Source organism: Lethenteron reissneri, chromosome 67 (genome assembly GCF_015708825.2).
Source record: "Lethenteron reissneri isolate LAM-NWPU_2019-01 chromosome 67, ASM1570882v1, whole genome shotgun sequence".
In the NCBI taxonomy this organism is placed as follows: domain Eukaryota; kingdom Metazoa; phylum Chordata; class Hyperoartia; order Petromyzontiformes; family Petromyzontidae; genus Lethenteron; species Lethenteron reissneri.
The window spans coordinates 8610447-8627353 of record NC_083845.1 but is presented as its reverse complement, the minus strand read 5'-3'; the positions used below and the strand labels follow the sequence as shown (position 1 = coordinate 8627353).

The window sequence follows — 16907 nt, the reverse complement described above, 5'->3', positions numbered from 1 at the left end:
ATCGCCACTCATTCGCTTATGCCCCCACCCGCCTACTCACCAACCCACTTACTCAGTCATCCACCCACCAACCTACTAACTCACTCACCCACCCACCCACTCATTCACTCACCCACCTACTCACTCACCCACCCACCGACCTACCTACTCACTCACCCCTCCACCAACTCACTCATCCACCGACTCATCCACTTATCCATGCCATTCATTCGCCCGCCTACTCATTAATTCAGTCACCCGACTCACTCATCTACCAACCCGCTTACCTATTCACTCATTAACCCACTCAACCACCACCCACCCAATGGCCCAATCACTCGCTCGCTCCCCCACTTATTCACCCAAGGGAAGGAGAGAAAGGAAGCGATCAAGGGAGTGTGAAGGTGCAGTTGAGGAGGGAGGTTGTAAACCACGATTTTGCTGCGATAAGGCATCAACCACTATCTCTTGCACAATACAAGACCCACGAGATCTCGTACGATATGCGATCCAAGTACGATATAAGACCCACAATATCTTGGACAATATAACGCCTACGACCTCTCACACGCTACAAGACCCACGATCTCTCACACGATACAAGACCCACCACCTCTCACACGCTACAAGACCCACCACCTCTCACACGCTACAAGACTCACCACCTCTCACACGATACAAGACCCATCACCTCTCACACGCTACAAGACCCACCACCTCTCACACGATACAAGACCCACCACCTCTCACACGCTACAAGACCCACCACCTCTCACACGCTACAAGACTCACCACCTCTCACACGCCACAAGACCCACCACCTCTCACACGCTACAAGACCCACCACCTCTCACACGCTACAAGACCCACGACCTCTCACACGCTACAAGACCCACCACCTCTCACACGCTACAAGACCCATCACCTCTCACACGCTACAAGACCCACGACCTCTCACAAACTACAAGACCCACCACCTCTCACACGATACAAGACCCACCACCTCTTACACACTACAAGACCCACCACCTCTCACACGATACAAAACCCACAATCTCTCACACGATACAAGACCCACCACCTCTCACACGCTACAAGACCCACGACCTCTCACACGCTACAAGACCCACCACCTCTCACACGCTACAAGACCCACCACCTCTCACACGCTACAAGACCCACGACCTCTCACACGATACAAGACCCACCACCTCTCACACGCTACAAGACCCACCACCTCTCACACGCTACAAGACTCACCACCTCTCACACGCTACAAGACTCACCACCTCTCACACGCTACAAGACCCACCACCTCTCACACGCTACAAGACCCACCACCTCTCACACGCTACAAGACTCACCACCTCTCACACGCTACAAGACTCACCACCTCTCACACGCTACAAGACCCACCACCTCTCACATGCTACAAGACTCACCACCTCTCACACGCTACAAGACCCACCACCTCTCACACGATACAAGACCCACCACCTCTCACACGCTACAAGACCCACCACCTCTCACACACTACAAGACCCACCACCTCTCACACGATACAAGACCCACAATCTCTCACACGATACAAGACCCACCACCTCTCACACGCTACAAGACCCACGACCTCTCACACGATACAAGACCCACGATCTCTCCCTCGAGATGTCGCGGGTCTTGTATCCTGCCAGCGGGGGCTGCGAGCCAGAACCTACATGCCTGCGCCTATCACCCATTGTAAGATCTCCGATCCTTGTACCGTCAATTGTCCGTTCTACATCAAAGCTGTGATGCTGCGATTCAGGTCACATGTTTTCGACTTCCTCGGGTAGAGTTCTTGTTGTTTTTGTTTAAAAAGAGGCACCAGGTGGTTGAGTGATCACAGATGCTGAGCCGACACCGCTGAGAGCGCATTGGTTCCAATCCGGGTTACAGTCGCTGCCTGTGGTGAAACCGGGTTTCTCTAGTGCGGTGAATTGATGGTCTAAGCCCAGTCACCAGTGACTCACACGAAGATCCATAGACTCACATCGAGAACCATAGACTCATTCACATAGAGACCCATACACTCACATAGAGACCCATACACTCACATAGAGACCAAGAGACCAGCATAGAGACTCATAAACATAGCTCCGTGTTTAACACGTAGGCTTTCGCGACCAATGTTATTCATAATCAAGCACCATTCTGGCGAATTGCCCGATGATGCTGGTTCCAATTACCAGCGAGACGTCGTACTCAAATTGTAAATGTTGTGGCTTCAACACACCGGTGGGCTAAAGCAGAGAACTATTTGTCTTTGTCAACGTGACACTTTTTTACTGATTGGCCGTGTCGGGTGGTGGAGGGTTACGACACATTTATAAATAAACGCGATCTAAACCCAAAAACGTTGATTATGAATAGCTCCGTGTATCTTCTTGGTTATTTCGGTAAAGTCACGTAGAGGGGAAATAACAAAATAATAAAAATAAAACATAATAAAATACAATTCTCACGACGTTTTGGCCACAACGCAAGCAGCCGTCCTCAGGTGAAGAACAGGTCTGTCTTCAGACGCTGTCTGTCTTCAGACGCTGTAGCCAGCAATTCACATGGTAAGCGAAGGTTTACAGGGGCTGCATCGCACGGCTGGTACTACGGTAGCCAGCAAGTTACAAGTTAAACTAGCGCGGCACAGGCTAGAGAAGAGATGGGGCTGATGCGGTACAAGAGGACGCGGAGCCGAGTGCACTTGCCAATGACCGGTAGCAGCGGTGTCAAGATCGGCCTTTGTGGATGCCAATCTTGACATCACTCCTGGGGAGTTGGAAGCAGTTGCCCTCCAGCAGCAACGGATGGCAGAGGAGCGACGCTCACAACGACGAGCAGAGCACGGGCGAGCATAGCTGGTGTGCATCTGTCAGTCATCTCAGTCGGTCAACCCACGGCACCTGGTTCTGTGCCGTGACCTTCCGTCAGCGAGCCTTCGACACTTCACGTGGCCACATGAACGCCGCTCAGCGGCAAATTGTGGTTATTGCTGTTGTTCGCGTGTGCGTGTTAGCGCTCGTGTGTGTGTGTGTGTTAGCGTGTCATGAACAGTTAAGTAATCTTTAACTTAGTCTGGAAGTACCAGCCAATTGTGAAAGGCGATTACAACTGTTCGCGAGAAACTGACATCGCCGGTTCTCGTCGCATCGCGAGAAATGATAACACCACAGCAAAACCCGGACCTCCACCCACATGCGACAGAGAAAGCCACAAGCGCATGCACACAGAGTGGCGCACAGAGCGACACAAACAGCACCACGGCACGCACAGCACGGTAACACAAAGCACACGCACGCAGGGCCAGATTAACATACGGGGCTATCAGAGTCTCTGGCCAGAGGGCCTCTGGATTTTTTTTTATTGTTTCTGTCCCTCTAGAAAAAAGTTAATGACAAAAATTTATATATAAATACACGAGTGGCGCACGCCAGTCAACCAGCACTGGTTCAATAAAAATGTGAACTCCACCTCATTCCGTCGGTACGGGATCGAGCGTTTCCCCCTCGCACGCGCGTTTTTTTTTCCCTTCTCCTTACGGTTAAGCCGGTCTCCTCCCACACATGTATGGACACGCGTCAATTGGCGGACACCACCTTAATATACGCAGGACCCCCAGAGCTTGGGAAATCGTTGGTACACCTGCCCTCGCGCTCGTCCGTGGTTCCCCCTCCTGGCGCCTCTCTCTACGGGAGAGCGGACATCGCAGGAGGGCCCCAAACGGACCGTGACTAACAGGGGACGAACACGCGAGCGGCGGGAGAGCCCACCGTGGACGTTAACTCGGGGAGAGATGATGTGAGTTTGGCACTGAGCACGGGCGTGACGTGGTGAACCGGTTAGAGAGGGACGGAGCTGAATATACACCACACGGTGGGGGGCGGAGGCAACTTTAACCAACCCCCCCCCCCCCCCCCCCCCCTGAATGTTAATCTGGCCCTGCACACACACGGACGCACAAACGAGCGCGAGGAGTGCGTCTGACCAGGCTCCGCGACACTGGGCGTCTGCTGCTGCTTCTCTGCGGCCAGGCCACCTTCCTCTGCGTGGATTAAATCATTCCGGCTTTTCCGTAGCGTGGCCCTCCTCAGGACTGTGGAGAGATCCCGGCGCCGGGCTCGTTATCATCATCGTTATTGTCGTCGTCGTCGCCGTCGTCGTCGCTATTAGCATCATTGTCACCGTTATCAGCGTCGTCGTTATCACCATCAGCGTCATCATCGCCACCATCAGCGTCATCATCGTCACCATCAGCGTCATCATCGTCACCATCAGCGTCATCATCGTCACCATCACCGTCATCGTTATCAGCGTCTTCATTATCACCATCACTGTAATCACCATCAGCATCATCGTCTTCATTATCACCATCACTGTAATCACCATCAGCGTCATCGTCTTCATTATCACAATCACCGTCATCACCATCAGCGTCATCATCGTCACCATCAGCGTCATCATCGTCACCATCTGCGTCATCATCGTCACCACCATCATCGTCACCATCACCGTCACCGCTGTCACCGTCATCATCGTAAATCACTCTTGTTAATGAGTGTGTGTTTTGTGTTGTGTGTTTATGTTGTGTGTTTTGTGTTGTGCGTATTTTAGTTGTGTGTATTTGTGTTCTATCTATTTGTGTTGTGCATGGACGTTCGCTGTCGTTGTGTTCGTGGCTTCCAGGTGAGAGCGAGCGGCTCGCGAGCGGAAAGTCATGAGGTCAAATCCCGATTTGTGGGGGAGTTGACTCGGCCCCCATCATCATTCCTCCGGGGGTCGGATGGGTCGATAAATTCAGCACCACTTTGTGGCGGAAGTCAATCCCTACAGACAAGACTCGCCCTCCCTCGCCATAGGAATGTGGAATGTCCAAGACCGGCTCTGCAGGGCTGTGAACAGGAGATGAGCGGCGATGCCCCAATGCTCCTTTGAGCAGCAGGAGATCATGTGGGAGTGGTTAGCACACCGCGTCATGAACCCGCCAGACAAACGTGCTAACAGCACTTACCCCAATAGTCTGTTAAGTCTATAGGGTGGATTTTTATCTTTACCTTCGTCTAAATAAATTAATGCTCGTTGCGAAATAGGCACTCGATCATCGTGTCTCCATGGGCATGAATTATATTGTTATTAAGTTGTTGTGCCTTGCAATATCATGATTTTGTAAACGTTTGTTGTTGTTGTAACGTTCTTACACCGTGCCCTTACTGGACATCTGTGAAAAAAATGACTTTATAACTCATCAGATTCCTCCTCCTGCCTCATAAATACAATCTTCTGATTCTGATATTTAATCTCGCGGGTTAAATAAAAAGTGGTACATCCACTAACGGAACCAACTGCTGGCGTCATGTTGTGGTTGGCACGGGTCCTGATGCTTTATTTAAAATGCCTCCCCCCCGCCCCTCCGCCGACTCTGCAAACCCCTCATGAGCCCAGCACCGGTGCAGCCGCACCGCCTGCACACTCGACAGCTGCACCACTTGCCCCTTTACCATGAATCGTCATCACCATGACCACCGCCATCATCGTCATCGTGAGCACGTGGGAGGGGGGGGGGGTGTCTCTATCGCCACCGCCATCTTGCACCACAAACGATGGGGCCCAAGAGCGATCGCCTCGCGAACGCAAGAGGAGGAGGAGGTTGCCAAGAGCTCTGTCATGATTGTGCTGCATGCACTGCTGTTGTCGAACCACGGGGGAGGAGAGAGCATTATGAGTTGACTCCGGCGCAGGCCGCGGCAACACAAAGACAAAGATCCCCCGTATAGCCTTTATAAGGCTGTTGGGGCAAGTGCTGTAAGCGAGCAGCGTGCCTGTGAAGGCCGTCCATGTGGCACGCGAGGGCGCGGGTGGCCGGCGCCACACCCAACCGCCTTTGCCTCTCCAATGAGGATCTTTACGCACTTATGCTCAGGTACTTAATTACAGCTGAGTCGACCTAGGGGAGGCCCAGGACCGTGCTAGATACGTCACCTGCATTGGCCGCTGCACCGCCGCTCCCCCCACGTACTTGTACGCACGCCCTCGCGAACACGCGCGCTCACCAACACCCGCACATGCGGACGTGCGCATGCACAGAGACCCCCTCCTCCGCCCCACCGATGCACAGCTCATGCCATCATCGCAAGTGAAGGTCCAAACCAGGGGGAAGGGTGGGGATGAGAGGGGTGGTGATGAGAGGGGGGGTGATGGGAGAAGGGCGATTGCCCCTCCACCCCCTGAAGATTGCCCAGGTTGAGTGCAATGGGCACAGCGCGCCGCAGCGCTTTCCCTATCGAACGACTTCGCTTGCCGTTAGCAGCAGCAGCAGCAGCCTGGAGCGCATCGTCGCAGCGGGAGCGAGCGACGGTTCGCTGAGGAGCCCCTTTGCCCAGCGGTTGGGTGGGCGCCGTCAAAATACAGCCAATCCGGAAGAGGAGGAGGAGGCGGAGGAGGTAGGTGGAGGTGGAGGAGGAGGCCATCGTCGTCGCGACCTCTGGGTCTACTCGACGCCGCGCTCTCATTGGCTGAGCGGGCACCGTGTGATGTCACAAGTCCGTCATCAATGGACGCCGTGCGGGCGCCTCGTGCAAGCGCCACGGCTCGGCAGGGCTGCTTCTGCCCCCATTGTGACGCAGACCTCCGGGATCATTGCGGGCTCGGGATGAATAATAACAACACGAGCAATCGACTTGATAATTTACATTTAACAAAGAAAGTAGTTAAGATCGAAACAGGAGGAGGATTTCTCCGCAACTCTGGCGGTCCGCCTGATGATGCTAGTTGTTGTGATTACCGTCAAAACAAGGCCAGGTACTCGAATTGTAAACGAAGTAGTGGGTTCACTCTCCAACACACAACCCGGTTAGTGCTGGACTCGTAATGAATCGGCACGTTTTGTTGACGTGACAAACCCTCACTAATTGGCCGTGTCGAGTGGTGGTGGCGGGTTTAACGACACATTTATATTTATGCGATCTAACCCAAAAAAAACCTCTATTATGGAGAGAAAATAACTTAATGTTTTTATTTTCTTCTGAATGTAAGGTGCCCACGTTTAGAGAGCTCATATTTCCAGACTGCCCCCTCCCCCCACCCCTCTCACCCCCGACGGTTCAATCTCCCACTCCACCCACCCAGTGCAGGATTAAGCGAGTGCGGAGCCTGTAGCACATACACATTAAAACACGCAATTTTTTACTTCCATAGTAAAGTATTTGGATTTTTTCATTTGCTATTCAGCCAGATAATACGACAAATCACTAACCTTAAACACCCAGTCGTTCATAAAAGGTGAAGGCGGTATAGTACTATAGTAATAGAGCAAGTGCAGAATCACTGAACAGGAATTGATAGCTTGAAAGCATTTAGCGCGGGGCCCTTGAAAGTGCGGGGCCCAATAGCATATGGAGCTACTTTTGCTACGAGGATAATCCGGCACTGCACCCACCGCACCTTCTACCGGCGTGGCGGGTGTCACTTCCACCTCTTCCAGAGACGTCCGACTCAGCGTGGAAGAGTAGACCAAATACCACGCGGAGAGGGACTCTCTCTGTCGGGCTTCCTCTACCGGAGGGGGGCCCCTGTGCCCAGCGGTGGCGTGAGCAAAGAGATTGCAGGGCTGCGCCTTTGACCTCTGCCCATGTTCTGCAAATCCATATGCTTGGACAACAGGAGTGGAATTACCCAACAGCACCTCGTAGAGCGATTCGAGCCACCGTGGTGCACTGCACTGCCCTGCTCGGCCCAACATAAGTGGCGAGTTCTATCCCAACTCTGAACAACTGCTCCTGGGCCTTCCCCGCACGTCAACTCAGCCTCAAGTCTATACCTCGAGGGGTGGGGGGGAAGACAAAGGCGGCCGGGCGTGGTGATTGGCCACACCACCCCCTCTCATTAGGCACGCTACGTAGAGGTTGCTCGCGGACCAGCACAGGCTACACGAGGGGAGTGGGGATCTTTGGCTGTGTTTTGTGTGTGTGCATCCACAGCTGTTGGACGCACGTGTGTGTACGTACACACACGTGCGTACACACACGTGCGTGTACCGGCGAGCGGAACACGAAAGGTGGATTGGGAAACCACCCCCCCCCCCCCCCCGTTGTGGGATGGGCAGTCCCTTAATAGGCGCTCGCAAACCATCGTGGCACCTCCCGTATGTGCCTGGCGAGGCGCGGCACGTGTCGGCCACCGTCGGGAATGAGTATGGCGATGGGTTTTTATCTTTGTTGTGTTGTTGTGGAGGAGAGACGGATTATGTGCGGGAGGAATATATTTACGTATTTATATATTTGTTTCGTAGTTATTGCATTGATAAACGTTTAAACACGTGGGCTTTCGCGACCAACATTGTCCATAGAAGAAGTTTGTTGTGGGTTTAATCTCTCACGCACCATTGTGCCACACTTGTAACGAATTCTCACGTTTTGTTTACGTTGACAAATCTTACTAATTGGTTGCATAAGGTGGTGGCGGGTTTAACGACACATTTACATATTGACGCAAACTAACCCCAAAAAGACTCTCTTGTGCAGTGATAATAATTCGCTCTGTCCACCCGGGAAGGCAGTGCTGCTCATACTGGGACGTGTGGCCATTCCCATTGACACAGCATGTGGCTTCACGTGGGAGGTGAGCGGAGAATCCCAAACGAGCGTCTCCCCCTAGATCGACTTGGCCTTAAATAAGTACTTGGTGCGGTGCGTAAGCAAAATATCAGCACCGGTGGAGAGAAAGGCGGCCAGCGTGGTGCTGGCCACCCACCCCCTCGTGTGCCGGGTCGGACTTCATCGGTGCTACTCGCCAACAGCACTTGTCCGAACAGTCTGCTTGGGCTATACGGGGGATCTTTGTCCGTGCGCATGTGTGCGTGATCCCCTGCGAACTACCCCAGGGATTGTGGAGCAGGGCAAAGCGTTTGATTGGAGGTCGCAATCAATTGTTGGAGGCACGCGCGTGCGTGGCGGGTGGGGGTGGCGTGGGGGGTGATCGATGGACTGTGGTGACGCGGCTGCCCGGGGGTTCGTGGTTGCTATTAAATCGGCCGCCCTAGTTAATACTTATCATTATCATAGTGGTTGCGATTCTATTATTGTTCTATTACTAGTTTTATTTGATCAGAGAACGCCCCACTGAGCTACGCAGCTCTTTTTTCAGAAGTGATCTGGCCACGTGTCACGATAGCTTAACCAAGTGGCTTGTCATCATCGTGTGGACATTTAGAGCAGCAAAACACTCTGAACGCAACGTTGATTCTAAATGTAGAGGAAAAAATCCGGAGGACCCGGAAAATTATCCACGTGACCACAGGGAGAGATAGAAACACGCAGACTCCAAATATACAGCAGCAGCAGGCGTCAGGGTTGGGATGGAACCCACGACCTCCTGCACACCAGGCGAGAGAGTTAACATCTCCTGGCCACCGCGGCGAGATGGTGGTAAGACGAGGCCATGAAGCGGGCTGCCTCTAGTGTAGGCCCAATCACAGTTTCAAAGACGATGTGTACATAATTATTAACGCCATGTTGGTTTGCATGTTTTGCCACAAACACGTGCCGTTAATGCAGACTTGATGATGCCTTGCAAACGCTGTCTATTTGGCGTTTGAACATTGCCAGAAAGGGTAGAGGGGTCCCATAAGACACTGACTGAGCGCTGTTGGCCTTAATAGGCGCTCGCTAACGACACCAGCCGCCTCGCCCGCTGGAGCTGACCGCCTGCGGCTTTTGCTGATTGCTGGTGGGGGGGGGTGGGGGCCCTTACCGTCGAAGGCAGACTTCTCCTCTGCGTTCCTGTCCTCTTCCGCAAGCATCACCTCTTCTGGACACGAGAGACGACACGAGGGGGGAGGGAGGGGTGGGACACGCCACGGTTGAACACTCTTCTCTTTTGGAACTGCTTGTTGTTGCTGTTGTTGTGTTTAGTGACTTGTTGTCCCCCCACCCCCAGCGCAACTCCGATTTGCACGGTTGGCTATGCATGGTGCGAAAGAGGTCCAGCACAAACAAAAAACAAAGACAAAGATCCCCCGTGTAGCCTTAACAGACTGTAACGGCAAGTGCTGTTAGCGAGCACCTTTGAAGGCCGGAACGGTACACAAGGGGATGGGTGGCCAGCACCAAGCCCGACCGCCTGTCCCCCCAGTGGCGATGTTTACACACCACACCAGGTACTCATTTGAGGCTGTGTCGACCTAGGCGAGGCTCAGGACCGGTTCAGATAATCGTCACTGGTGTTGGCCGTGAGCGGGAATCGAACCCGTGTTGCCAGGTTCATAGCGCAGCGAGCGAACCGCTACACTACCGCTCCACACACACATACACAAAGGCCAAAGACACACATACATACATACACACACATATACATGGACACAGACGAGAGAGTGGAACCATCATCCCTACCCCCATCTCCTATCCAGAGGTCTGTTGGTGGGTCGAGTTGTTAGTAAGTGCAACTTTACTCCTGTCGATTCTAAACGTGTTGTATGGCGTGCACACTAAACACGAGACGTGACTTTAAAAGTTGTATAATCTCCTGTAGATGTATATGCTAATGCGCCTTCACGTTCTGCAGATGTAGATGCCACTGGTTCTTCACGGTCTGTAGATGTAGATGCCACCACCGCCATCTATTGCACGGGCAAGTTGAACTTACGACTCTCGGTCCGAACAAGCAACTGGACATACGGACCAGGTTTGTTCGTATCTCTGAAAGTTCGTAAGTCGAATGTTCGTAAGTAGAGGATTCCCCTGTAGTGCATAACACCCCCTCTCCACTCCCCAGGGGGGGGGGGGGGCGTGTCAAAAAACGCAACGCCGCTCATCTCCAGGCCCGTTTAGCGGCACATGAAATATTAATGTCGCCCGCATTTTCATTTCAGTTTTTGTGTTCTACCCCCCCCTTACAAATAATAAATTACCCCTCCAGCTGCGCGCAGAGTTACCCCACCTCCCCCCTGTGACACTGATGATGAAGACGCTGCTGCTGTGTTCCGTACACACACGCACACACACGCACATACAACACAAACAAACACGCCCGCACGCACACACACGCACACACACGCACGCGCGTACAACACAAATACACACGCCCGCACGCACACGAGCACGCACGCAAAACACGCATGCACGCGTGCGCACATGCACACGGCGCGTCAGAACGGGGTGTCTTTGCACGATCATAGTGCAGCGCTTCTTTGTTGTTAGCACACCTGGCTGGCACACCTGGCCGGCACACCTGGCTGGCACATCTGCCGTAATCAAATATTAAGCGGGTGGGGAGCGAGACACCACCTGCACCCCACAGAGACAAAGAACCCCTTCCTCGTATAGCCTTAACAGACTGATGGGGCAAGTGCTGTTAGCGAGCACCTATGAAGGCCGGAACGGTACACGAGGGGGTGGGTGGCCAGCACCACGCTCGACCACCTTTGTCTCCCCAGTGGCGATACTTTACACACTGCACCAGGTACTCATTTGAGGCTGAATCGACCTAGGGGAGGCCCAGGAGCAGTTCAGATAATCGTCACCGGTGTTGGCCGTGAGCGGGAATCGTGTCGCCGGGTTCATAGCGCAGCTCGCTAATCGCTACACTACCGCTCCCCACACAATCGCACACGTAGCTACTCACACACACACACGTAGCTACTCACACACACACACGTAGCTACTCACACACACACACGTAGCTACTCACACACGCACACGTGGCTACTCACACACGCACACGTGGCTACTCACACACGCACACGTAGCTACACACACACACACGTAGCTACTCACACACACACACGTAGGCTACTCACACACACACACGTGGCTACTCACACACGCACACGTGGCTACTCACACACACACGTAGCTACTCACACACACACACAGCTACTCACACACACACACGTGGCTACTCACACACACACACGTAGCTACTCACACACACACACGTAGCTACACACACACACACGTGGCTACTCACACACACACACACGTGGCTACTCACACACGCACACGTAGCTACTCACACACACACACACGTGGCTACTCACACACACACACGTAGCTACTCACACACACACACGTGGCTACTCACACACACGTAGCTACACACACACGCACACGTAGCTACACACACACACACACGTAGCTACTCACACACACACACGTGGCTACTCACACACACGTAGCTACACACACACGCACACGTAGCTACACACACACACACGTGGCTACTCACACACACACACGTGGCTACTCACACACACACACGTGGCTACTCACACACGCACACGTGGCTACTCACACACGCACACGTGGCTACTCACACACGCACACGTGGCTACTCACACACACGTAGCTACACACACACACACACGTAGCTACACACACACACACACACGTAGCTACTCACACACACACACGTAGCTACTCACACACACACACGTAGCTACACAGGCAAACGCAGAGAGAGGGACACAGGCACACGGGCGTGTGAACACACGCAGACACGTCTAGACACTCGTGCACAGACACAATCGCGTGGTGGTGTGCCGAGTGTTGTTGTGTGCCACGCGTTGTGGTGGTGGTGGTGGTGTGCCGAGGGTTGTGGTGTGTGTGTGGTGGTGCTGGCGGCGGTGGTGGTGGCGATGGTTGCGGTGGTTGCGGTGGTGGTGGTGGCGGTGGTTGCGGCAGTGGTGCTGGCAGTGGTGGTGGTGCTGGCAGCGGGTAGGCAGTGGTGGCGGCGGTGGTTGCGGTGGTGCTGACGGTGGTGGTGCTGGTGTTGGTGGTGGTGGTTGCGGTGGCGGTGGTTGCGGTGGTGCTGGTGGCGTGTCGCACCGGCCTTGCAGATCCACTCCATGTACCCGTTGAGCTCGCGCTCGATCTGCTGCTGCCGACGCAGCTTGAGGAAGGCGCGGCGGTTCTCCACACGCTCGCGCTCCTTGGCAAACTCCCTGCGTCCGCGGGAGTGAGGCGAGGGGTCCCAGACACACACACAGGGTCACGGAGGCACGTAGGCGCAGACACGTGGGGGTCATGGTTAGACACGTGCTGATGGGTGGGTGGGTGGATGAAGTGCATGGATAGATGAATCGGTAGATAAGATACTTGGAGTTGCAGTGCGGGCAGTGTTGAGCATATGGGCAGTGTTGAGCCTATGGGCAGTGTTGAGTCTATGGGCAGTGTTGAGTCTATGGGCAGTGTTGAGTCTATGGACAGTGTTGAGTCTATGGGCAGTGTTGAGTCTATGGGCAGTGTTGAGTCTATGGGTAGTGTTGAGTCTATGGGCAGTGTTGAGTCTATGGGCAGTGTTGAGTCTATGGGCAGTGTTGAGTCTATGGACAGTGTTGAGTCTATGGGCAGTGTTGAGTCTATGGGCAGTGTTGAGTCTATGGGCAGTGTTGAGTCTATGGGCAGTGTTAAGTCTATGGGCAGTGTTGAGTCTATGGACAGTGTTGAGTCTATGGGCAGTGTTGAGTCTATGGGTAGTGTTAGTGTGGGCGGGACGTGTGCGTGGACGATGAACTTCTTTAACACCGGATGTAGCCAACCGTGCTCATAGGAGGTGCGGGAGGTACGAGAGACGCACGGATAGATGGACGGACGTCACGCGTGGACGGATATGTGGACACGTGCAACGATGCGCGGCGGATCGACAGACAGACGAAGTCTTGAGACTCGCCAAGAGAGAAGGACCAAGGGGGGAGGAACGCACCCAGACAGGACTCCCAGCACGAGGTTGAGCATGAAGAAGGAGCCAATGATGATGAGGGGAACGAAGTAGAGCCAGTTCCACTTGCTCCCGTACACGTCGTTGGTCTGCACGCACACACAAAGACAAAGATCCCCCGTGTAACCTCAATAGACCGTCAAGGCAAGCGCCGTTAGCGAGTAGCAGCACCTACGAAGGCCGGCACGGCACATGAGGGGGGGGTGGCCAGCACCACGCCCGGCTGCCTTCGTCTCCCGAGTGGCAATGTTTACTACGCACCGCACCGGGTACTCATTTGAGGCCGAGTCGACCTAGGGGAGGCCCAGGTCCGGTTCGGATAATCGTCACTAGCGGTGTTCGTGACGGTGAGTGGGAATCGAACTCTGGTCGCGGGGTTCGAAGCGCAGCGCGCCGCCAGTGACAACCGCCGTCCACGCTAAGTGGTGGCGAGGTCACCACGGCGCTGGTGCCAGGCCACGTGCACTTTGCGCCCCACGTGAAGTGTCCAAGGCTCGCTGGCAAGAGGTCACGGGGCAGACCCAGGTGCCATGGGTTGACCGACTGAGATGGCTGGCAGAAGCCACCAGCAGCTGTGCCCCCCCCCCCCCCACTGTGCTATCACCCACCGTCCCACTCACCCACCATTCACATGCAGTCACCCACTCACTCACCACCTACTCACTCATTCACTCACTCATTCCCTCACTCATTCACTCACTCATTCCCTCATTCACTCACTCTTGTGAACTAGACTCGTTCTGGCCTCCTGAGTTCTCACTTCTGGTGAACACCTCCGGTTAGCACGGTTGGGTACGTACGGTGAACGTCGTACAACGTACGTACAACACGGCACAACACACCATGAACTCGAACATGGCCGAGGTTCGTCGTTCCAATCCAGCGGTCGCCCTGGTTAATACTGCCGCTGTTGTTGTGCGACGTGCCCACACGCTCCCCGTCTGCCGGCGGAGCCCGTGAGTGAAATTCACGGGAAAGGGCGACGCACAGCGGCAGTAGCAGCGATAGGGGAGCGATCAGGGGGGTGACTGACTGCTCCGGATAAGCGAGGGGCTGAGTGAGTGCCGGCTCATCAATCACCGCTGACTTGTTTCTGCTCCACCGCTCCACACCATCAGGCGCAGCACCGGAATGGGAACTGGGCGCTATTTAAACTCCAAGAAAATTTAAATACACACGAATTATAATTAGTAATCATTAGGCACGTGTGGACATTAAAGGGATCGCCAACGTTACAAATTTAGAATTTCTCCACCCCCCCCCCCCCCACTAAACACACCCCTCCCCACTAATCACACCCCTCCCCACTCACCACACCCCTCCCCACTCACCACACCCCTCCCCACTCACCACACCCCTCCCCACTCACCACACCCCTCCCCACTCACCACACCCCTCCCCACTCACCACACCCCTCCCCACTAACGATACCCTTCCCCACCAATCAGACCCCTCCCCACCAATCAGACCCCTCCCCACCAATCAGACCCCTCCCCACCAATCAGGCACCTCCCCACCAATCAGACCCCTCCCCACCAATCAGACCCCTCCCCACCAATCAGACCCCTCCCCACCAATCAGACCCCTCCCCACCAATCAGACCCCTCCCCACCAATCACACCCCTCCCCACCAATCACACCCCCCCACCAATCAGACCCCTCCTCACTCATCAGACCCCTCCCCACCAATCAGACCCCTCCCCCCTGATCAGACATCCCACTGATTATCAGTGACGTCAGCAGGATCGATTGTGCCAAGCACGGCCCCTCTGAACGCAGACGAGCCGATCGATCTGCAGGCGGGGGGGGGGGGGGGGTAACGCAGAACAAATCCAGAGCACTTCATTTGCAACGAGCGTGGGGCTCAGCAGCGGCGCGCATGTGTGTACATGTGTGTGTGTGTGCGCGCGCGCGCGCGCGCACACACACACACGTGCGTGTGCGCACGTGTGTGCAGGGAGCGGTGGTGTAGCGGTGAGGGCTTTACTGCGCTACGAACCGGGCGACCTGAGTTCGATTCCCGCTCACGGCCAACATCGGTGACGAATATATTTGAACCGGTCCTGGGCCTCCCCTAGGTCGACTGAGCCTCAAATGAGTACCCGGTGTGGTGTGCAGTAAACGTCGCCACCGGGGAGACAAAGGCGGCCGGGCGTGGTGCTGGTCACCCACCCCCTCGTGCGACTCGCTAACAGCACTTGCCCCAACAGTCAGTGAAGGCTACGCGGGGGATCTTTGTCTTCGTGCCGCCCAGCGGTTGTTAGCGCCACGCTCGTGAGCCCGGCAGAGCCGAGCCGCTCGCAGCCAAACGTCAGCCCTCCCCCCCCCCTAGACGGGTGGCCGGTGCGTCTCCGCGCTGCGTAGAAACCGGCGTCGGCACCGGGGAGACAACAAAGGCGCTTGGTCGTGCGGGCGGGCGACACTCGATACCCGGCACTTGCCCCGATGATCCCGAGTCGTCAACTACACGGGGGACCTTTGTACGTACTATGTTGCCAACCGTGCTGCTGCTCAGAGGTGCGGGGGAAGGACAACAAACTAAACACTAAAGTAGTTAATTAGTCTTCAATAGAGATGACGATCTAAAAGTGCATCACAGCTCCCAAGGCCTTCTAAACATCGGGAAGGAAAGAGCTTTCCAGACGGCCGCAGAAGCGGCGCGTGTGGTTCACCCAGGGCTGTCCGTACGTACGCACGCACGCACACACGCGCGTATGTACGCGCGGAGGGGGCGGGGGAAGGCCAACAAACTAAATGCGGTCCTTGGGAAATGAGTTGTCGACCGAGCAGTGGCGCTCCGCTCACGTAGTAGAGGAGGTCTGTCCAGCCCTCCATGGTGATGCACTGGAAGACGGTGAGGATCGCGAAGAGGATGTTGTCGAACTTGGTGATGCCGAAGTTGGGGCCGATCCAGCCCGACTGGCACACGAGGTTGTTGGGGCAAGGCCGCACCCCGCACAGGCGGTCGTCCTCCCAGGATTCTGCCGGAAGATGGACGGGGAGGGTGGAGGATGGGTGGAGGATAGAAGAGGAGGATGGAGGATGGGTGGAGGATGGAAGAGGAGAGTGGAGGATGGAAGAGGAGGATGGAGGATGGGTGGAGGATGGAAGAGGAGGATGGGTGGAGGATGGAAGAGGATGGAAGAGGAGGGTGGAGGATGTAAGAGGAGGGTGGAAGATGGAGGATG

At 55.0% G+C, this 16907-nt stretch overlaps 1 protein-coding gene across 5 annotated transcripts in view; it reads right to left on the bottom strand.

The window, feature by feature from the left end:
* LOC133360234 (voltage-dependent P/Q-type calcium channel subunit alpha-1A-like) overlaps nucleotides 1–16907 on the bottom strand; it is a 108165-nt gene that overhangs the window by 67708 nt on the left and 23550 nt on the right. For 4 of the 5 annotated variants that reach the window (XM_061578874.1, XM_061578877.1, XM_061578875.1 and 1 more), the window contains exons 6-10: nucleotides 16525–16700; nucleotides 13705–13808; nucleotides 12828–12943; nucleotides 9757–9813; nucleotides 3998–4105 (exon numbers count right to left, since the gene is read on the bottom strand). In XM_061578874.1, coding sequence (XP_061434858.1) covers nucleotides 3998–4105; nucleotides 9757–9813; nucleotides 12828–12943; nucleotides 13705–13808; nucleotides 16525–16700 — 561 coding nt within the window. The remainder of the gene's footprint in view (nucleotides 1–3997; nucleotides 4106–9756; nucleotides 9814–12827; nucleotides 12944–13704; nucleotides 13809–16524; nucleotides 16701–16907) is intronic. The other variant, XM_061578876.1, reaches the window with a different exon arrangement.